The following is a 24,225-nucleotide window of genomic DNA, read 5'->3' on the forward strand; positions in this document are numbered from 1 at the left end:
AAACAGTCCTCAAACCCGACACACAGTTACTCTGCCCGAAATGACTTGAATAACAGAGATAGAGAGAGAGACAGAGAGATAGAAGAGAAAGAGAGTGATTGGAAGAGAGAGAGAAGGAGAGAGAAGACATAGAGAGAGAGAGAAGAGAGAGAGAGAGAGAGAGAGAGAGAGAGAGAGACAGAGATGGCCACATGGCCACATGGCATTAATTTGCTTGTGGGCTCTGCTCAGCTGCATTTGCATAACTGAGGCCAGTTTGTGTTGGCCAGGGCAAGGATGAGGGGAGGCAAGTAGTGTGTGTGTGTGTGTGTGTGTGTGTGTGTGTGTGTGTGTGTGTGTGTGTGTGTGTGTGTGTGTGTGTGTGTGTGATTGTGTGTGTGTGTGTGTGTGTGTGTGTGTGTGTGTGTGTGTGTGTGTGTGTGTGTGTGTGTGTGTGTGTGTGTGTGTGTGTGTGTGTGCACGTGTGCATGTGTGTATGTGTGCGTGTGCACGTATGTATTGATGTATGGGTAGTATTAATATTACTGGTCACTCGTAATGTTAGGAAGGTATACCCACAGGCAGGTGGTCCTTAGTGTTTGCCAATGTGCTGAGGAGAGGGTCCGAGCAGATGTGCTACTGGTGCTGCTGTGCTGAGGTGGCAGTGGCCATCTCTCCTCACACCCCCTCTGGCACACACAGGCCCTCTGGCACCTCCAGCGGCCGCCGTTTGGAGCACAGCTGGCCTGGAAGCACCTTTAGTCTATCCTGGGCCGGACTGGATGGGGTTGGATGTCATAGATGGATCTGTGGTTGTGCAGAGAAAGAGAGAGAGAGAGAGAGAGAGAGAGAGAGAGAGAGAGAGAGAGAGAGAGAGAGAGCAGGAAAGAAAGAGAGAGAGAAGGAGAGAGAGAGAGAGAGGAGAGGGGGAGAGAGGGGTGAGAGAGAGAGAGAGAGAGAGAGAGAGAGAGCAGGAAAGAAAGAGAGAGAGAAGGAGAGAGAGAGAGAGAGGAGAGGGGGAGAGAGGGAGAGAGGGGTGAGAGAGAGAGAGAGAGAGAGAGAGAGAGAGAGAGAGAGAGAGAGAGAGAGAGAGAGAGAGAGAGAGAGAGAGAGAGAGAGAGAGAGAGAGAGAGAGAGAGAGAGAGAGAGAGAGAGAGAAAGAGCTTGGAGTCCAGTGGGACCTGAAGGTTTGGGACGCTCTCTGGCACACAAAGTGTTTTTGTATCCAAGGGACACCTGCCAGCGAGCGATGATGTCTGAGATGTCTCAGATGTTGGCAGCATTGTCTGAGATGGGGCCTTCATTGGGAGAGTGTGTTTGTGCAGAAAGTTCTGTGTCGTTGACACATGTCCTGCAGACACAAGTAACAGTCACTTCTCCAGTTACCTTAGTTGAGGGAGAAAAGAATGGTGTGTATGCAGTATATCCATGTGCCGTGTGCGTGCAGAATATCCATGTGATGTGTGTGTGTGTGTGTAAGTGTGTAATCTATAGCTGTCACTTACACACATATGGGCCACTTAGAGTGTTTGTTGACAACTATATTATTCTAGCGTTTGCATTTTTCTTAGAGACTGATAAGATCAGTATTGGCAAATGGCTGACCCTAGAACAGTGTTTAGACTGGCATTCCTGCTCAGAGCTAGATCACATGTTCTTTTTCCATGTACAGCACCAACCACATATTCATGTGCATAACACCTGGTTTCAGGCATTCCTATGTATTCACATGGACACACCCACACACTCACACACTCACACACACACACACACACTAACACACACACGGACACACACACAGACACTCAAACCTTTGTGACATGTCCAAAGCATGCTGTTACTGACAAAAGTGATGTCATGTTTCTTTGCCGCGAGTTCAAAAATTTGCATTTCTTTCCGCCACGTCCTCTCCTTTTAATTACTCTCTCTCTCTCTCTCTCTCTCTCACACACACACACACACACACACACACACACACACACACACACACACACACAAACCTCTCTTTCTGCCTCATTCTCTCCCTCATAAAGGTGATATGGTGAAGTGAAAGCACAACCCCCCTAGATGTTTTATAGAAGGTAGGGAGGGAGGGAGAGGAAAATGTCTTCCTCTGTACAGCCACGGAAATTGCTCGTGAGCATTGCTGTGAAAACTAATAGAGAGCCTATTAAAAGGTGGGCCTCAGAGTGAAGAAATGCTTTGTAGTATCACTCAAGGTGGGAGGCAGACCCAGCAGTATTACTCATTTTGTGTTGAAGTCGCAATTGCAGAATCATGAAAAACGGAAGGGACTGAAGAATAAAGATCCCTGTGAGATTATTTTTTGTTTTAAAATGAGACGGTAAAAAAAAAGATGGTTACTGGCCAAGTAAGTTTGCACAAACAAGGAATTTGTCTCGGTACAGTGGCTCTCAGTGTGCTTACACATATTACACAAAATATACATCAACTCAAAACAATACAACAGTGCAATGGTCTAATTGTCCAAGAAGTCTAAAAAAGTATATACAAGGAGAGAAGTGCAGAGAAGAAGATTAGAGTCCAGAAAGTGCAGGAATAAATAAATACTATACTGTATGAGTATGACGGTTATACAGTAAGGGTAAAATAAATAAATATGGTTGAGGGAGTTATTGTACATTGGTTATTACGATGTTCCAGGGTAATTTCACAGTGCCACAATGTGTTAGCTGTTCAGTAGAGAGACGGTGAGAGGGAAGAAACTGTTTTTGTGTCTGGAGGTTACTTGAACCTGTGTCCATTCTGTGTAAAGGGAGTTGTTCATGGCTAAACATATGTATCCAGTGTATCCATTAGTTTGTCATCTGAAGTGGTATTGTCCGTGGGTCTATCACATGCAGTAGCTGTGTGTGTCATGGCGACAGAAGTGGCCCTGTTCTTCCGCTCTTTCTTCTTTCCGCTCCAGAGATGAAAGGCTGAGGGCAGGAAGGAAGTACCTTATCACAGTCTCTTGGATTGGCACCGGCATGATGTCTTCCTACCGTTCACCACAGCCCGTCTCTCCTCCTGCCCCTCAGAGAGAGAGAGAGAGAGAGAGAGAGAGAGACCTTCGGTGTTACTGAGCTAAAGTCAGTCAGAAAATGAAAGAGAGAGAAATCACTTTATTCTCGAAAACACTTCTCAATGTGAGCTTCCCAGTAATCATTAGGATGCATCATATGAACTCCAGTGAACTTGCTACTGCAGTATCCAGACCCTCCTCATATATGCTTTTAGTCAGACATCAGTATCACTGTAGTTTTCTACATATGCCTTCTCTTAATATGCTATAATTGCCTGTGCAGTTTATTTCTATGAGTCTCAGAGACATTCGTAAGGGAGGATCTAGTTCTGACTGTGTGGCCCTTTTGAAGTCACTATGGCCACGGTGACATGTTGGTTACATCATCGGGCTCCATGTCCCCCTGTAGTTGCCCCTTCACTGCCCTCCCTCACCTACCCCTGCCCGCCCGGTGGGCCGCTCATAAACTCTGAATAATCCAGTGCTAAAGAGCTCAGGCTCGGGGGTAGGGAGTGGGAGTCTGCTGTGAGTGTGGGTCCGCTGACATTTAGAGGATGTATTTATAAGTGTCCTCTGTTCCTCCACACGTGCCGAGAGAGAGAGGAGAGGAGAGAAGAAGAGGTGAAAGAAAGTATGACAGGAGCAAACAAGGAGGGGGACAGGATAGAAAGAGCAGACAAGAAGGAGGGGTGATGAAATGTTTTGGAGATAGAGTCTCTTTTCAGAGAGGAGGCAGTGGTAGTTCAGCAGCATCAGCCTCCTGCTCAGCGTGAGAAGTGTGATTGACCCTTCAGGATTTAACAGATGTTACTGAAGCCCTCAAAAATCAATATGATCTTCAGTTGACTGCAGAATATTCAGCAAACAACAGAGAAAGACAGAAACTCAGACAGAAAGGGATGGAGAGAATGGAAGGGAAACAAATGAAGACTCTACCTCCAATCCAGTGGTATTAATGTCCTCTCACTTGTTTACACACTCACAGTTGTGGCACATCTTTCTCTCTCTCTCTCTCTCTCTCTCTCTCTCTCTCTCCCTCTCTCTCTGTGTGTGTGTGTGTGTGTGTGTGTGTGTGTGTGTGTGTGTGTGTGTGTGTGTGTGTGTGTGTGTGTGTGTGTGTGTGTGTGTGTGTGTGTGGTTGTGTGTGTGTGGTTGAGTGTGTGTGTGTCTATATAAAAGACAAACTTTTACTTTTTGGGAGTGGGAACATTGAGTCATCAGGGTCCGGGTTATTAGACCGAAACAAATGCCTGTCCTTAATTAAAACCAATCTTGCAGCTTGTTGCCTCTCTCTTTCTCTCTCTCTCTCTCTCTCTCTCTCTCTCTCTCTCTCTCTCTCACTCTTTCTTTTTCTCTCTTTCTGTGTGTGTTCAGCTCTCTCATTTTGTCCATCTCATTGGTGTTTCCTTTCCACTAGAAATCTGCAGCGATATGCAGTTAAGGCTCACTAATACAGTTTTCATAGCTGTGATGTAGTGAAATCTTTCTCTCACTCTCTTTCTCTCTTTCCTCTCTCGCCTTTTTCTTTCTTTCCTATCTGTCTGTTTCTTTCTCTCAGTGTCGTCTCACAAGCACCCCCTCTCTCTCTCCCTCCCTGTCCCACACTCACTCTTTCTCTCTCCCTCACTGTATCACACATACTCTCTCTCTCCCCCTCCTTGACTCACACACTCTCTCTCTTCCTGCTGGAACAAAGGGTTGGCCAAACTGCTACCTATCCAGACATTACGTTAGCAGGGCCTGGCCTACTCCTGCCTCCAGACACAGAAATAGGTCAGGCCAGTAAAAATAGGCCTTGAGACTTGAGCCCCCCCCCCCCCCCAGTGGTTCCGGTTTGGTGGCCTGTAAGGGTCAAGAGCCTCTTAAGGCGCTTTTCCACTGCAGGAACTCACAAGCCATTTTAGGGGGGTCAGCATTTGTAGGCAGTTTTACCCTGCAGGAACCGCGCTTGTATGACCGCTTTCATGGCCGTGTTGGGGGCCGGGTACTTCTGCGCAGCTGCTAGGTGGCGCTTGCAGTGATGGTTGATACTAATTGATTACGTAAACGCAATGTGAGTTAAAACCACGTATGTATTCCTCATCTGCATATTTGTTCACCATGTAATTACAGCTGCCATGAAGCCATTTAATCAAGTGCAATTTTATATATTCAACCGTCTACTCGACCTTAAGGTAATCCAAACATTATCTAGAATATCTAAAAAACGATCTTCTGTTGGTGCTACTTCTGCCTAAATATGTAATTATTTAGTTGTCGGACTTGACATCGCAATCAAAGAGCAAAATATAAGGCTACTACCTGGGAAGTGCCCAGAGTTCCTGCTGTGGAAAAGCACTTAGACCTGCACAGATATGGAACAAAAGACACATGTAAGACAGGGCTTACATGTTACTTTGTTTTAGAGACTAGAGAGGTGTGTGTGTGTGCATAAAGCACTTTGCTGAAATATAGTCTAGCCCATAAAACTTGAAAGCCTAAAGGCCTTCATACGGTCAGGTCTTTTCAATCCATTAAATTGGGCAGCTTGTAAAGAGACAGATAGAAAAATGGCTACAAAAAGGCATGACAGGCAGACAGGCAATCATCAGTCATACCCCAACCCTGTGCCTGATAAGTAGCAGACGTCGCTAGGTAACAGTGAGGTAAACAACATACCAAAGAGAGCATCGGCCTCCAGGTCTTAACTGTCGTACAATGCACACAGACACACAAATAGATATGCTTCAGTGAGCACAGACCCACACAAGAATGGTCACACACATACGTACACACATGTGTACGCACATCATGTTCAGTTGTATGTGTACACAGACATATACACCCACCCACACACACACACACACAGAGGGAAGGAGAGAGAGTGAAAGAAAGTGAGAGAGAGAGTGAGACTGGGTGCTTTTCTGAGGAATGTAAATCATAAGTTGTGAAAACTCTTGCTCTGGGTAATTGTTTTGATTCAGATACAGACTATTTTTACCCTCATCATAGACATGGCCACTTATTTACTAAATTGTGGCACAGCATGGCACAGCATGGCACAGCATGGTACAGCATGGCACAGCATGGCAAAGCACAGCACGGCATGGCGTGGCACGGCACAGAACAGCACGGCTTAAATTACGTCTATACAGTGTGGAAGAACACAGAAGAACGTTCAGTTGGATCTAAAGATGTGGAGTACACGTCTGTCAGTATAGGTCAAAAGAAGGTAGATGACTGAAGGGAGGAAGCATGATGTGTGGATCTATGTGTTCATGTTGGGATCCTGAGGTGGAGAAGATCTGGGTCCCAGTGAGAGAGGGGTGGGATGGAAAAGTGGAGGTAGACGGGTGGAGATTTCCAGTGGAACATATTTTAGGAAAGCAGCTGGAAGCAGGTCAGGTTTGCAGAGGGACAAGGGCCCAGTGGGGCCCCTAAACACCATTCCAGGGCTCCGAGAGGTCACCAAACACAGGAGGGTTACTGTTGCAGGACAAGGCTCTGTTTCATTGTGCTGGGGGAATTCTTTTGATGTTAGGTACACACACACACACACGTGCACACACACACTCAAATGCTCATTCATATGTTTGCACAAACAAACACTCATGAACATGAACAAACAAAAACACATGACCATTTACATGTGCGTAGGCACGTGTGCACGCACACACACACACACACACACACACACACACACACACACAGGCACACACTGACACGTGACCTTCTCCTGCTCTTCTGAGCTGAGTCTGTTGTGGCTGGGTAGTGGGTTTGCTTGGTCTGTGTTTTTGGTAGTGGTCCACAGTGTATTGGCAGGACCTTGCTCCAGACCTGGATTGTATGTTAAAGCACTTAGCCCGACAAGAAGTATTATTGGTGTGTGTGTGTGTGTCTTACCACTCATACTGCTGTATGGGAGTTTGTGTCTGACTTGGCAGGGAGCATACAACAGTGGGGAAGCAGTTTGTTTGAGTGTGTGTGTGTGTGTGTTTGTGTGTGTGTGTGGGTGCATGTCTGTCTCTCTCTCTCTCTCTCTCTCTCTCTCTCTGTCTGTGTGTAAATGTGTGTGCTTGTGTGTGTGTGTGTGTGTGTGTGTGTGTGTTCATGCATATCTGGCACAGACAGCACTGTCTGCTCTGCTGCTATTTTAGCCTGTTATGTTGTCTCCTCCAGTTCCTCTTTCTTTCAGTCCATCTCTATGTGTATGTTTTTCCCCTCTTCTCCGTGGCCTTGGATCTCCAGCCACTGGCTGTGACGCTCATGTGCTTTGCTGTTATTTCCTTCCTGACCTTTCCACTGTGTCATGGATTTTGTTTCTTATGTTGTGGGAGGAATGTTGTTACATACAATATGCAGACATATATCACTGTTTTGCGAGATGGATGTTCTGTGTTGTCAGAGTGCCAGTGATGTATTTCCACATGGGCAGTAGAAGTAGATCTGAGGATAGTGCTCATCACCACGGAAACCAGCTCAGTGTCACCCAATGTTGCGGTTGACTTGTGGACACCACGCTGTTTGCCTACGGTAGTGGTATCTACTGATACCATGTGATCACTACACACTCCCATGATTACTATCAACATATGTAGTGTAACATTGGTTCTGTAACAATAAATAGCAGTCTATTGTGGAGAGCTGTACTGCAGTAGTGTGGGGATGGTAGTGTACTGTGTGTGTGTGAATAGGGTGGTGTTATACTGGTGTTATAGTGCTGTGTGCCTGGGGTCTGCCGGAGGAAGTGGCTGGAGCTCAGGGGAGATAACACCGTCTGACTGGTGCTTACATAACATCCAGGCAAAGAACAGCCTGAAACTCTCCCCCTTTCTCTCTGCCTCTTTCTCCCCCTCTCTTTCTCTCCCTCTCTCTCCCCCTCTCTTTCTCTCCCTCTCTCACTCCCTCTCTCTCTCCCTCTCTCTCTCCTTCTCTCTCCCTCCCTCTCTCTCTCCGCTCTCTTTCTAACGTACCCAAGATGTGAACACACACATGCACACACACACACACATGCACAAACACCCTCGCTTTCATACAAATACACTATACTGTATATAGAAATATAGCCTGACCTAAAGAAAAAAAAACCTAACCAACACAACACTACACAGATTGGGGGTACACAGACATATCAGGGGGTACACAGACATATCGGGGGGTACACAGACATATCGGGGGGTACACAGACAGATTGGGGGAACACAGACAGATTGGGAGTACACAGACAGCTTGGGGGTACACAGACCGCTTGGGGGAACACAGACAGATTGGGGGAACACAGACAGATTGGGGGAACACAGACAGATTGGGGGAACACAGACAGATTGGGGGAACACAGACAGATTGGGGGAACACAGACAGATTGGGGGAACACAGACCGCTTGGGGGATCACAGACAGATTGAGGGAACACAGACAGATTGGGGGAACACAGACAGATTGGGGGAACACAGACCGCTTGGGGGATCACAGACAGATTGGGGGAACACAGACAGATTGGGGGAACACAGACCGCTTGGGGGTACACAGACAGATTGGGGGAACACAGACAGATTGGGGGTACACAGACAGATTGGGGGTACATAGACAGGTGACAGGAATTAGACATCTCTTGCTCTTTAACCCCCTTTCATTTTTCCTGTTTCTTGTTTTTCACCTGGTCATCTCAAGCTGTCTTTCTTTCTTTTTTTCTTGCTTTCTTTGCCCACTTTCTTGCTTTGTCTCTCTTGCTCCCTTTCCTCTGTCCCTTAAAGTAGGTCAGCCGCCTCCTTCCCACTGGAGACTCTGTGTGTTTCCTTTCACTCTGGTCCCCACATGTGTGTCAAGATCATTTGCAGTTCAGATATTCAGTAATACTGAAACTGTTTTCCTCCCTGTCTGTTTGTTTGCATAAAAAAAACACAAAGCTCCCCTCCTGACCAAACTCTCCAGTTTCAAGATGCCGTGTGCTGCAACTCAAATGCGCCTCCTCGGCCATGCTCCTTTGTGCCGAGATGAAAGTGGAGCTGTCAGCCAGGTGAGGAGCGCATATTGAGTGTCGGGTGGAGGAGTGGCGGTGGGAGACAGGAAGGGGAATAGCCCCTAGGCTGGGACACAAACAGCAGAGTGAGCGGAGGATGTGAAAAGAGGACATAGGTGGACATAAAAGAGAGTCGTGTCTGTGTGGAAAGAAGCTGCCTGTCACCAAGGCACTCTGAGACTGAGCAAAGACAGATCCCTCTGAGAGAGAAGGAGGGCAGGATAGAGATCTGAGAAAAGGAGAAAGAAAGAAAGAAAGCGAGAGAGAGAGAGAGAGGGGGATGAGAGGCAGGGAGAGATGTGGAGCAAGAACCTGCTCCAGTTGCTTCAAAGTGGAATCCTGTCTGAGCATTGACTCACAGCTCTAAACTGTCTTGCTGTGGCAGATTGCAGTCATTTTTGCTGTCCATCTCTCTCTCTCTCTCTCTCTCTCTCTCTCTCTCTATATATATATATATATATATATATATATATATATATATACAGCCGCGGAAAAAATTAAGAGACCACTTCAAAATTATCAGTTTCTCTGGTTTTACTATTTATTGGTATGTGTTAAAGTAAAATGTACATTTTTGTTTTATTCTATAACCTACTGGCAACATTCCTACCAAATTTCAAATAAAAATATTGTCATTTAGATCATTTATTTGCAGAAAAATGACAATTGGTCAAAATAGCAAAAAAGATGCAGTGTCTTCAGATCTCGAATAATGCAAAGAAAACAAGCTCATATTCATTTTTAAACTACACAATACTAATGCTTACACTTAGGAAGAGTTCAGAAATCAATATTTGGTGGAATAACCTTGATTTAAAATCACAACTTTCATGTGTCTTGGCATGCTCTCCACCAGTCTTTCACATTGCCGTTGGGTGACTTTATGCTACTCCTGGCGCAAGAATTCAAGCAGCTCGGCTTCTTTTCATGGCTTGTGACCATCCATCTTCCTCTTGATCACATTTCAGAGGTTTTTTATGGGATTCAGGTCTCGAAATTGGGCTGGCCATGACAGGGTCCTGATCTGGTGGTACTCCATCCACACCTTTACTGGCCTGGCTGTGTGGCATGGAGCATTGCCCTGCTGGAAAAAACATTTCTCAGAGTTGGGGAACATTGTCAGAGCAAAAGGAAGCAAGTTTTTCTTCCAGGACAACGTTGTACTTTGCCTGGCTGAGGTTTGTAAAAGACCATAAGGATTGAAAAAAGCGGACTGGAGGGTCTTCTAGTTCGTCTTCTCTGATGAGTCCAATTTTCAGCTTTGCCCAACACATGGTCGTCTGATGGTTAGACGGAGACCTGGAGAGGCCTACAAGCCAGAGAGTCTTGCACCTACTGTGAAATCAGACTCATCAGAGAAGACGAACTTAGAAGAACCTCCAGTCCGCTTTTTCAATCCTTATGGTCTTTTACAAACCTCAGCCAGGCAAAGTACAACGTTGTCCCGGAAGAAAAACTTGCTTCCTTTTGCTCTGACAATGTTCCCCAACTCTGAGAAGTGTTTTTTCCAGCAGGGCAATGCTCCATGCCACACAGCCAGGCCAGTAAAGGTGTGGATGGAGTACCACCAGATCAGGACCCTGTCATGGCCAGCCCAATTTCGAGACCTGAATCCCATAAAAAACCTCTGAAATGTGATCAAGAGGAAGATGGATGGTCACAAGCCATGAAAAGAAGCCGAGCTGCTTGAATTCTTGCGCCAGGAGTAGCATAAAGTCACCCAACGGCAATGTGAAAGACTGGTGGAGAGCATGCCAAGACACATGAAAGTTGTGATTTTAAATCAAGGTTATTCCACCAAATATTGATTTCTGAACTCTTCCTAAGTGTAAGCATTAGTATTGTGTAGTTTAAAAATGAATATGAGCTTGTTTTCTTTGCATTATTCGAGATCTGAAGACACTGCATCTTTTTTGCTATTTTGACCAATTGTCATTTTTCTGCAAATAAATGATCTAAATGACAATATTTTTATTTGAAATTTGGTAGGAATGTTGCCAGTAGGTTATAGAATAAAACAAAAATGTACATTTTACTTTAACACATACCAATAAATAGTAAAACCAGAGAAACTGATAATTTTGAAGTGGTCTCTTAATTTTTTCCGCGGCTGTATATATATTATACTGTATATATGTATCTATCTCTTTCTCTCTGTCACTGGTGAGAAGCTTGGCAGCTGGCTGAGTGTGAAAAGGGCCAGGAGACAGTTGTTTGATCCTCCGGGAGAGGAATATGCTGCACCACTAAGACCACCCATAAAGGCCTCACTCTGTCTTGCTGTCTTTTCTCATTCTCTCCCTTCTCTCTCTTTCCCACTCTCTGTTTCTCACTGTTTCTCTCTGTCTATCTCTCATTGTCTTTACGCTCTCTCAGTTTTGCCAAAACTTTTCACACTTTCATCTAAATCTTTCTTCCACCTTGCCCCCCCCCCCCCCCTGCTCTGTTGCCAAGCTTTTGCAATCTGATGAAACCTAATGATGATGATAATGATGATAAGGAAGAACATTATTTCATTCAGACATGTGGATATTGGTTGTTATATCATCTGTTTTTATGTATTACATTTGACATCTTACCTGATATGTGTTGTGTTTGTCTGACATATTAGTCCAGGCAAAATAGCGTTTTACGACAGACTAATTGTAATAGAATTTTTTTGAGCATAGATCATTTCTATGAGGTGTCCAGAACAACATACTAAAAGTCCTAAGAAATCCAAGTTGAGGAAATATGTTTAATTCTCATCAATCTGAGATGTGTGCTAATAATGCATGGTAAAAAACTTTTACACAATGAAAGTACCCATGAAAAGTAAAAATTTTTGTATTACAAGTTTCTTTTGAAATTAATTTGAATATGCACATGAGCTCCACACTTATTGAATATGTCCATAGGCAGAAACACCATTCATATGTATGACAAATACATCGGCCAAATCTTCATCCTATCATCCTACTGCCAATGGGAGATGGCAATGTTGCTTTTAGACTGGCCTCTAACCTGAAAACTGCCTGGCTTGGTAGTACCTGCCAGGGGTATGGTGTTTCTGACTATGCAATCAGCAGTGTTGGGCAAGTTACTGAAAATTAGTACTTAGTTACAGTTACTAGTTACTTCTTTTAAAGGTAATTGAATTACTTCCCAGTTACTGTATATCAAAAGTAATTAGTTACTAGGGAAAGTAACTTTTAAGTTACTTTTATATCTGCGTTTAATATAATGAATATGAACAGTACTGAACAGTCAAACCCAATAAACATATATATTTTGTACCTAATTATTTTAAACAACAGGGCAACATGCCTTCAAATCAAGCAGTAGTACAAAAGTCCCTTTTAACACTTAACTTAACACAAAATAACTGTCTCAGTCATTTAACAGTGTTTTTTTTTTTTTTTTTTTACTACATTAGTGATTGGCTTACAGTAGGCTATTAACACCATATAAAAAGTAGGGGGATAAAAAATAATCAATTAGTGGTTCAGTTCACAAAATACCCTGAAACACCCACACAGTATTCACAATATGCTAAATATATAATTAGAATAATATATTTCTAATACATCCTAATCGCTGGCAATCCCCACCCTGATCAAGGTAGGAACTGTTTATAAGTTCCCACTGGTCCCGGTGGCGCTTCATTCGCCGTTGCCCGACAGCCAAGATGACTGAGGACACGAACACCTTATACAGTTGGTAATAGATTCCGCGCGTTTTCTTGTTAAACAATAAATGTTGGAAACCACGATCGGTGTCCTAGCCTTCATTCCATATGTATGCGCGATTGTATACAAGTGCAATGAATGTGTGTTAGCGGCCGTGGAGAATGGGAGAAATAATTGCGGTTGTATATCCGTGTGTGAGTGCGTGCGTGATTGTATGCAAGTGCAATGTGTGTGTGTGTGTGTGTTAGCAGTCCTGGAAAATGGGAGACAGTTGCGTATGTACAGCCTTGTGCGTGTCTTTGTGTGTGTGTGTGTGCATGCGTGCGTGATTGTATGCATGTGCAATGTGTGTGTGTTTGTGTGTGTAAGCGGTCGTGGATCTGGGTAGCAGAGTGTCTTTCATGTGCGGTCGCACTGGTCCTGCGACGTCAGATCAGAAGAAGCTAAAGTAGGTCTATCTTGTCTTCTTGTCTGCAAGTGTTAATTTTCCACAAAAGATAGTAACGCGGGTAACGAACTCATTTAGATTGCAGTAACTGTAACTGCGTTACTCGATTTAAACAAATACTTAGTTACATGCTCGTTACCGCTAAAAGTAGTGGAATTACAGTAACGCGTTACTTAGTAACGCGTTAGTCCCAACACTGGCAATCAGGACATATTCAATAAGTGTGACGCTCATGTGCATATTCAAATTCATTTCAAAAGAAACTTGTAATACAAAAAAAGTAACTTTTTATGTATACTTTTACTATGTAAAGTTTTACTGTGGTAGGAGTAAAGGAAACAATTAAGCCCATTGGGTGTATTTTGGGCATATTCGATTAGTGTATAGCTCATTTGCATATTCAAATTCATTTTCAAAGAAACTTGTAATACAAAAAATGTAAATGTTCATGGGTACTTTCATTGTGTAAAGTTTTATTTTGATAGGAGTAAAGGAAAAAAATATTTTTTTGAGGTGTATTTTTGCCATGCATTATTAGCACACATCTCAGATTGATGAGAATTAAACATATTTCCTCAACTTGGATTTCTTAGGACTTTTAGTATGTTGTTCTGGACACCTCATAGAAATTATCTATGCTGAAAAAAATTCTATTACAATTAATTCCATTTTTGGCTCCAAAATGGGCTATTTTGCCTGGACTATATCTATAAAGTTTGTGGAAGTTATAATTGTAAAAACCCATGACCCAGAGGTGTTCTCAGCTGTAGGCAAGAGGCATCTCCACGTGTACACAAAGGTTTACACACTCCCAGGGTTTCAGCTGCCCAGTGATCAAGCAGTGCCCCCCCCCCCCCCCCCCCCCCCCCCACTAGCCCCAGACAAACTCTAGGACATTGTATGGTGTTCAGAGCAACCACGGAAGGACCTGATGTACTAAATACGTCTGTGTTTGTTAGGCTTTAACCCTTCCAAAACGAAGGGGCCCCGTGGGGCACTTGGTGGTATTTTTATTAATAGAATTAAAAATCTCCGCAAGTTTTTGTCCTACAAACCTAAAACTAACACCCACAGCAACCTTGAACCTGTTTCTTTTAAAATATATACAGTTTGAAACTAAAGTTTAAATAATCACTTTGTAAGGAGAGTATAACTTATCCTTTGCACATTTCAGCATCTGAGTGAGGTTTTGACCCTCCCATTAGCAAATTACAACTATTCATAATATAAGGGGATGGTAATTCAGTGATCACCATTGGTTCATGATGTGTCAAGAAAACCTGAAGGGGGTAGAGGGCCACAAAGACATTCCAGGGCCATTACGTGCTGGCCATTGTCTTTTGACCAAGGTGTCCCAGAATGTTCACACCTCTCTCATCAATATGCATAGTGGTCTAAGTGAAGAAAAGTGTCACTTTCTATATTACTTATAATAAGTATAGAAACCACACACACTTTTTGAATGCTAAACTCACCTTTTTGGAGCAAACACCTTTGTTTACAAGGTTCAGAGTAAAAAAGAAAACTTCCAAAATATTTACAATGTGTTTTTGTACAAAGTTTGAGCACCTCTAAAACTAGATTTCATTTTAGTGTCTTTATATTTCATTTTAATACAAAACTTTGTTTTACTACAATCCTTTTACTCTCATTGTATTATTGCTGAGTTGTTCTAGAATATAATCATAAATGCCACTTTTGCCTCATGGGTTTTAGTTAGATAAAATATACAAAAATATCAGGCATGGCAAACTACCTAACAGAGTCAAAAAAAGCCCTTGGGGTTGGAAGTGTTAAGAGAATAAGAAGAAATGTTTTGATCTGAATTTCTTTACATGGTTTATCAGTACATATTTTCAGCTCTTTTTGTGTACGCATGTGTGTGTGTATGCATGTGTTTGTGTGTTTGTATGTGTGTATATATAAAGGTATTTGCAGAGGCCCCCATACCACTGGTGTTTGGTCTGACATGTGAGAACTTGCACGGACAGATGGGATAGCGTGACTGCAGCCTGCTGTACCTTTTGATTGTGTGTGTGTGTGTGTGTGTGTGAGTGTGTGTGTGTGTGTGTATTTGTACATTTACATACTTTACCTACAAAGTAAACATGCTTTTGCATACAGTATATGGTGCCTTTGGCCAGCCCAGTAGATTCAGTGTCCATTATTCCCTCTGTGCCCAGGGAGAAGACAGATCCTCAGGCTCGCCATGGTATTTTAAACGTCTCCAGCTCCTTTGCCCCTCCTTGTAGCCATCCCTTTTACGTTTCATAACAAACCATTTGTCTGGCGGCGACCCTGGCCCCTATGTAAGTGTGATGGATGGGCCGCACAGGGCAGCGTGTGGCCCCTGCTAAGGCCTCCCCGCTGACAAAGAGGGAAAACACAATTTGGCGCGGTTCTCTGGTCTGACGGTTCTCTCTGAGGTCTGCAGCTGTGCAACGGTCATCTGTCTCCCACTCTCTCAGTCTCCTTATCACTCACTCACAGCGGTAAACACACTTCACGTTGCAGCAGCAGGGGACACTGTGTGTGTGAGTCTGTTGGGTGTGCGTGTGTGTGTCCATGTATGTCTGTGTATGTTTGAGTGTGTGTGTATGTGTATGTTTGAGTGTGTGTGTGTGTGTGTGTGTGTGTGTGTGTGTGTGTGTGTGTGTGTGTGTGTGTGTGTGTGTGTGTGTACAGCATGTGAGTTTACATCAGCACATCTGTCTCTCGGTGTTATCCATCTGCAGTGCAGAGAGATTATCAGGGAAGGAATTTCGCCTGCTGAAAACAGATTTCAATAAATATAAATGGACAAGCGAACAAAGTAAACAAGCCTGGGCAGTGTGATGTTTATCACACAAACAACTTGATTGGACATTATGTATTTATTAATTTTCTTCATTCCAGATTTAGTTTGTCTAAAAACTATATATATATAATTATGTTATAATTATGTTATGGTCAGAGGTTTAGAGGTTTTTGCATGAGCGTTTCTGTAGACCAAACCTCCAACTACCCATACAGCCCGAAACATTGATTCTTGCTCCACATTGAAAAGCAAGCAGTAGGAGAAATATGAACTGTTACCGCACTGTAGACTGGCCACTATTATGGCCAGCGCTGAGCGGTTTACACATGGGCTCAGGGAGCATCATGGAGGGGGGTTAATCTGCATTTATGCAATATTTTATGCGTTTCGTTTTTTATGCATTTATATAATTAATTAATCAAAATATCAGCCACTTCTGCAAACACGCACACATACTGGGGCACATAGTTGTCACTGCCACTGTTAGAGCTGTTATTTGAAATCTCCTTTAGTTGGCGTTTGGTATTTGGCATAGGCCTTGCCCTCATGACTGAGGGTATTTGGGATCATAATGACAGATTAAAACATGGTCAAGGACAAGATGTGGCGTCCTCCCTCTTCTAGCACTGGTCGCTGGCACAGACACTCTCCCTCTCTTCTCTGACTCGCTCTCTCTCTCCTGTCATCTCTCTCTTTGAGCAAGTGCTCTTTATTTAGGAGTGAACAGACAGTCGTCTGCCTGTCTAGCCAAACCACCCCACAGCAAAGCTCCGTCGCTGACTGCTGGATCTATCTTTGAGCTGATGGAAGCAGAAATTCACATTACGTCCATTAGCTTTGTTAGCTTTGCCCTCTTGTGCCCCTTCGCAGTGCCTTCAGACCTCTTCAGTGCCTCCCTGGCTTGCTTGTGTGTTTGCAAAGGTGTTTGGCTGCTTTGGAATCAAACGTGCCTTTGGAGTAGAGGAGTGCAGTGGGTCACTGTTTTGATCCTGTACACAAATGCAAGCAGTTGTGTGTGTTTATGTGTGTTTGTGTGTGTGTGAGTGTGTGCCTGCGTGCATATGTGTGTGCGTGTGTGTGTGTGTGCATATGTGTGTGCGTGTGTGTGTTTGTGTGTGTGTGTGTGTGTGTGTTTGTTAAAAAGCAGAAAGCCTTTTTTCATCTGAAATGCTGTTGCCCACATTTTGTGCACAGAAGAAGGAAAGGATTTTAATAGTGAATTCTCTGATGAAAGAAAGCATATCGTCTCCTTGTGTTCCATTCTACTCAGTTTATTTGAGTGTGTGTGTGTGTGTGTGTGTGTGTGTGTGTGTGTGTGTGTGTGTGTGAATGGCTGTCAGTGTAGAGATGAAGTATTTGGTTGTGTGCTTTCCCAGCCGTTTCACCCACAGGCCCCCATTCCTGGCTTCTGGCTCCCACCTTTGAACCTCCTGACTGCCCTCCTCTCTCTTCGGAAAGAGGGATGTGGGAGAAGGTAGAGAAAGAGAGAGAGAGGGGGCAGAGTTGAGAGAGCGCAAGTGAGAGAGAGAGAGAGAGAGAGAGTGAAGGAGAGAGGAAGGAAGGTGTTGAGAGGCCCTCAGTGGTGTGACCTTGCACACTGCGCTGCCATGTGTTGATGATGCCTTAACAGAGTGGCCTGTAGTGAGGATGACTCTGTCATGTGTTGATAATGCCTTAACAGTGTGGCCTGTAGTGAGGATGACTCTGTCATGTGTTGATAATGCCTTAACAGTGTGGCCTGTAGTGAGGATGACTCTGTCATGTGTTGATAATGCCTTAACAGAGTGGCCTGTAGTGAGGATGGCTCTGGTGCCGGGAGCTACAGCCCCATAACGCCATGCACCCAGGGAGGCAGTGGGAGCCTACGGTGGCGGCAGTAGCAGCAGCACTACCATCACACACAGCCACACTCAATCTCTCCCAGGCCAGCGGAGATGGGTGGATATGAGACAAAGGGAGTCTGTGTTTTTCAGCTGGGTCTTTTTGGGAGGGAGGTGGGGGGGGGTTGGGGTTGGCTGACAGAGGAGCCCCTGCTATGGGAACGTGCTGTGCTGTGCTGCCATCACCACCACCCCACAACCAGCTCTCTCTCTCTCTCTCTCTCTCTCTCTCTCTCTCTCTCGTACTCTCTCTCTCTCTCTCTCTGTCTCTGTCTCTCTCTCTCTCTCTCTCTCTCGCCCTCTTTGGCGGAGGAATGCTGATGTTTGCCAAGTGGACAGGGCCAAGGAGACTGTCCAAACACGCATGTGTTTGCCAGCCGCCTGCATATTGCTGTCTCTGTGCTGGGAAGCCCAGTGGCCGACGGCCGGCTGAATAGCAACTCTTATGTGGTGGGGGAGAGCTAGAGAGGGAGGGAGGGGAGGAGGAGAGAGGTGTTGAGGCTGAAAGGATATCAGTGCTGGACGTTGGTGCTCTCTTGAGCCACCGGACGATTCCCCATCACCCTCTTATGCTGTAAATTCAGTGTAGCAGATAGACTGTTTTTCCTTGGAAGAATTGAGCACCTGTTATCAGTTCAGTATCGTAATATGGAATTCCAGGAATATGTGGCGTGTGTGTGTGTGTGTGTATGTGTGTGTGCACCTGTTTGTGTGTGTGGGCATGCATGCATTGTGTGCGTGTGTGTGTGTGAGTGTGTGTGTGTGTGTGTGTGTGTGTGTGTGTGTGTGTCTGTGTGTGTGTGTGTGTGTGTGTGTGTGTGTGTGTGTGTGTGTGTCTGTGTGTGTCTGTGTGTGTGTGTGTGTGTGTGTGTGTGTGTGTGTGTGTGTGTGTGTGTGTGTGTGTGTGTGTGTGTGTGTGTGTTTGTGTGTGTGATTTGTTAGCCAATTGTTTAAACACTGCCCACGTAGTCCTCTTACTCACTGTTATATTTGGAAGGACACAGTGATTTAGTTCTCACACAGGACCAAATCAATGGGGGACATTCCAATGAAGATCAGGCATCCGTCTCCAGCCTCCCTCCCCTCCCTCTCACCCTGTCCACTTCTCTGGAATTTCAAATCACCCTCCTCAACCTCACATCTTCCTCCCAAAGCCCACCCTACTCCCCACCACCACCCTCGCCCCTCTCTCCCGTGTCAACCCCATCCTCCTCCATTTTTCTGTTGGGCAGCTGGCCCTAATCTCAACACTGTCTCTTACCAGAAGTATTAAGTATGGAAGCTAAACCCTATTCATTTGTATTAAGGGTGATGACAGGAACCACCCCTTTGTTTGGTTTTGAGAAAAAGGAGATAAATACTGTACAGGGTACAGGGGGACTCATCCTCACTGTGGATAACTCCTTCATGTGAGTCAGCATAGAGTCTGATGCCTTACAGATGCTGTTGTTTTCCCTTGTTTTCCCTCCGAGGCCATGTTTTTTAAGCTATTAAAGCCGGTATCTTCACTTCCAGGATTTGTGTTCCTGGAAAGGAAGACCATGTCAAAGTGGCGTGTGCGGGAGGAACACACTGCTAATTAGTCATGTGAGTTTAGGAAGCAGGTTACCCAAACTCCTCTCACTACAACGCTGTGTGTGTCCCTTTCTCTGGCTCTGTCACTGGAGGCTGTGTGGTCGCTCTCTCTCTCTCTCTCTCTCTCTCTCTCTCTCTCTCTATCTCTCTCTGTCTCCCTCTCTCTCTCTCTCTCTCTCTCTCTGTCTCTCACTCTGTCTCCGTCTCTCTCTCTCTCCCTCCCTCCCTCTCTCTCTCTCTTTCTTTCTTTCATAGCTCACCAATCACCCTGAGGCAGAGGAAGAGCTCAGTTTTCACATGTCCCCTAATGTCTGATTTCAGGTCTGTGTCTAGGCACAGACAGGCCGTGCATGCTCCGAAGGCAAACAGTTCTTCAGACAGCGTTTGTTTGATGTTGCCAGTCTGGGGTTGGGTTTGCATCCAAGCCTGCGTTTCCAAAAATGACTGGTCTCAGCGATATTTAACTTTTTCCACTTGCAATTGCCCAACAGTCCTTCATAAAGGGACAGTGCCATGGTCTCTTGACTCATAAGTAGAGAAAATTATATAATTTATTTATTAGTTCAAGATGTGTGTGTTTGGGCTCAGGCGCAAACAGGCACATGCCCCCCCCCCCCCCCCCCCCCCCCCCACACACACACACACATGCACACACACACACGCACAAAGTTAAGCCTTTTAAGCCTGCAGTTGAGTCCTCTCTTGGCTGTCCAGACTGAGAAGTTGATGAGGCAGCGATTCAATACCACTCATCTCTAGGTCATTTACTCTTTGTTTATCATTCTTACGACTTGATATTACCTTTCGGGTAGGTATGTATGTGTGTGTGTGTGTGTGTGTGTGTGTGTATGTGTATGTGTGTGTATGTGTGTGTGTGTGTGTGTGTGTGTGTGTGTGTGTGTGTGTGTGTGTGTGTGTGTGTTTATGTGTGTGTGTTTTTGTGTTTTTGTGTGTGTATGTGTGTGTGTGTGTGTTTGTGTGTTTATATGTGTGTGTGTGTGTTTATGTGCGTGGGTGTGTATGTGTTTATATGTGTGTGTGTGTTTGTGTGTTTATGTGTGCGCAAGGGCATCTGTGTATAAATGTGTGTTTGAGGGGGGTGTTTGCAAGTGTTTGTTCGTTTGTGTTTGCTTGACTAGGTTTAGATTTGCTTTGGCACACACGCATGGAGTCCAGCACACCCTCAGTCACAAACAGCTACTGCCCACGCAGTAGACTTTGCTCAGTGTCACAAGGCGTTTATGTTTATGCTCAGGTTCTGATGAGTTTATACCATGAGAGGCAGATGGCCTGCTTCCTGGACACACTTATACACACACAGCACCCATGCACCCATACTCACACACAAACACACACACACAAACACACAAACACACTTACACACACACATAAACACACACACACACACACACACACACACACACACACACACACACACACACACACATACAGTAAGAAGGAGAAAGAAGGCAAGAGGGAGAGAGAGGCACACAGACATTCCCAACACACACCCACCCCCACACACACACACACACACACACACACACACACACACACACACACACACACACACGTACCCACAGGGCTTCCAGGAACCTCCTCACTCACCACTTGACCAGAAAAAGCGCCCCTTTGATGTCTGCTAGAGTTTTCTAGTATTTACCAGAGAAATCTCTTCAGTTGGTCTGCCTCAAACACTAACCACCCCCACCCACACTCACACACACACACACACACACACAGCCAGACACACACACACACACACACACACACACAGACACACAAACACACACACACACACTCACACACTCACACACATACACACATACACACACACACGAACACACACACACACACACACACACACACACACACACACACACACACACACACACACACACACACACACACACACACACACACACACACACACACACACACACACACACACAGACAGACTCTCAACAGTTCCACTGTAATCCCATGGCAACCACCTCTGCTAGCATGCATAAGTCTAGTTATAGCCAAGATCAGTGTCTCAAGTGCAGCTCCATCAGATGCATGGAAAGAATCTCTCACACAGTGGCATATTACACACAAAAACAGTACCCCACGTCATGTAATGGTAATACACAGTGACTCAATTTGTTCAACACATAGCTTCTTTCAGTGGTATTTTAGAATTGGATGGAAGACAAGCTAGACTCTGTGAGTGGAGACTCCCACACACTGCTTGTGTAGTCTGGAAGGAAGGTTCCTCTCAGGATGTGACATCGCTGTAGGTCTGTGTCGCATTGAGGGTAAGGTCTTCTGCTCTTTTGCCATTAATGAAGAGCCACGCTGCAGAATTCATTACGGGCCCCCGGCCTGAGATTTATACCCAGAAAACACTGCACAGGCCCCTAGAGGAGGCTGATGGTTTTAGCAGCTTTAGACCTCCCCCACTACAACACACACACACACGCACACACACACATACATACACACACACACACACACACACACGCACACACACACATACATACACACACACACACACACACACACACACACACAAATAAAAAGAGAGAGGGGGACAGTGTACTTTTCCGCAGGTCTCGACACATTTCTGACAGGATACTGGATCCTCAGATTCTCATCTTTTGTTGCATTCCAGAAAGCTGTAACTAGACCAGTAGAGTGAGGCTGGGGAGCCTGTCTGGTTTACACAGTAGCTCTATCACAGAGAAGTTCGCCTCTTGTTAGGATTACAACAGACCCATGTAGCCTGCTTGTGCTCGGAGCAAACCTGAGACCAACCATCTGAGCATCCGGGGCCCCTGTCCAGCGCAGTGTGGAAGACATCACACTTCTCTAGATGTGCTGAGCTACTGGACTTTGTGGGAGTTTTTTTTGTATGCAAGAAGGAGAGAAAGCAGGGAGAAAGAGAGAGAAGGAGGGGACAACTCTAAAGAAAGAGAGAGAGAGAGAGAGAGAGCTGTTTATGCAGAACATTGTTGTGGCTCGTTGAGGAGTTGGGGGAGGTGCTGTGGAGGAGATGCAGGGCAGCCAGCGGTGGAGAGGTGGAGGATCTGCTGCACATGGCAATTCCATCATGAGCAGAGAGAGAGAGAGAGAGAGAGAGAAAGAGAGAGAGAGAGAGAGAGGGATGGAGGGGGAGATGGAAGGACAGATGAAGTGAGCAGGGATGAATAAGCACGAGGCCTGCTGTTGTGGCTGCTGCTGAATCCTGGTGGGACTCACTGAGCAGCAAAAGAGTTTCCACACTGACAGGAAACAGGCTCAGCACGGCTACCCACAATCCTCAGCGCCTGAGGGAGCACACACTGGCCCGAAAGGAGAAAACAACAGCGTGCTACTTCAGAGCCAAGATCCCTTGCAATGTTTGAAATACATAACGCTGCATTGTTTTCTGCCATAGTGTCATCTAATCGGGTGAACCTTGACACTCTCTCTGAATAAATCGCAAGACCCGCTCAAAGTCTTTTGAGTGTGTCTGGTTTCAGCTGCATCATAAATCGGGTCTACTGAATTGCATCCAGTGAAGAGATGCGCGTTGGTTCATGTGTTTGTCTCTAGTGTCGACACAGTTCCTCTCCGAGCGCCTTTTACCCAGTTCCGTGACTGGTCCCATCACAAGCACACTGCTCTCTCCCACATCACCAGTGTCAACTGCTCTCTCCCACATCACCAGTGTCCACTGCTTTCACCCACATCACCAGTGTCCACTGCTCTCTCCCACATCACCAGTGTCCACTGCTCTCTCCCACATCACCAGTGTCCACTGCTCTCTCCCACATCACCAGTGTCCACTGCTCTCTCCCACATCACCAGTGTCCACTGCTTTCTCCCACATCACCAGTGTCCACTGCTCTCTCCCATATCCCCAGGGTCAACTGCAGGGTAAAATGACTGACTGATGTTTTTGGACCACGAGAGAAGCACATGCAGAAATCCATCTCCATAAGGCCATCAGTCAGGCCTCTAGAAGTGTACGTGTTGCTGTACAGGCCTGGGGGACGCCTCCTTTATGAACAAAAAGAGAGAAAGTTTTGCAGAAATAAAGGCTATTCAAGTGGGGTGTGTTTGTGTTGGCCAAGGCGAGTAAGCTGACGTGTGCTGCAACATATGTGTCTGACTCTCTATCTCTCTCTCTCTCTCTCTCTCTCTCTCTCTCTCTCTCTCTCTCTCTCTCTGCAGGGCCTGCAGAGGTTCCAATGATGTCACCCAACGGCTCCATTCCCCCCATCCATGTGCCTCCAGGATACATCTCCCAGGTGAGTGTGTGAGTGCGTGAGTACATGCGTGCGTGCACATGTGTGTCTTTGTATGTGTGTGTGTGTCCACCTCAAACTAGGAGTTAATTCATGTGTGTGTGTCTGTGTGATTGTATAAGTGTGTGTGTCTGTGTGTGTGTGATGGCATAAGTGTTTGTGTGTTTGTCTTTGTGTGTGTGTGTGATGGCATAAGTGTGTGTGTTTGTTTGTGTTTGTGTGTGTGTTTGTGTGATTGTATAAGTGTGTTTGTGAGATTGTACAAGTACGTGTGTTCGTGTGTGTGTGTGTGTGTGTGTGTGTGATTGTATACATGTGTGTGTGATTGCATTAGTGTGTGTGTGTGTATGTGATTGCATTAGTGTGTGTGTGTGTGTGTGTGTGTTTTTGTGTGTGTGTGTGTGTGTGTGTGTGTGTGTGTGTGTGTGTGTGTGTGTGTGTGTGTGTGTGCGTGTGTGTGTGTGTGTGTGTGTGATTGCATAAGTGTGTGTGACTGGTTGTGCAACAGTGATTTTGTTGAAGCACTGCTGGCAATTTTGCTCTGTTGTTGCTAAGCCACAAGAAGGTGTTCAGGATTCTCCA

At 45.3% G+C, this 24,225-nt stretch overlaps 1 protein-coding gene across 1 annotated transcript in view; it reads left to right on the forward strand.

Annotated features, from left to right (window-relative positions):
• The window catches only part of fndc3ba (fibronectin type III domain containing 3Ba), a 109,172-nt gene that overhangs the window by 37,597 nt on the left and 47,350 nt on the right, over positions 1-24,225 (forward strand). Inside the window, exon 4 of the mRNA XM_080837948.1 lies at positions 23,570-23,646. Within this exon, the coding sequence (XP_080694074.1) occupies positions 23,570-23,646 (77 nt within the window). The remainder of the gene's footprint in view (positions 1-23,569; positions 23,647-24,225) is intronic.

This window comes from Sprattus sprattus (assembly GCF_963457725.1).
Source record: "Sprattus sprattus genome assembly, chromosome: 4".
Taxonomy (NCBI): domain Eukaryota; kingdom Metazoa; phylum Chordata; class Actinopteri; order Clupeiformes; family Clupeidae; genus Sprattus; species Sprattus sprattus.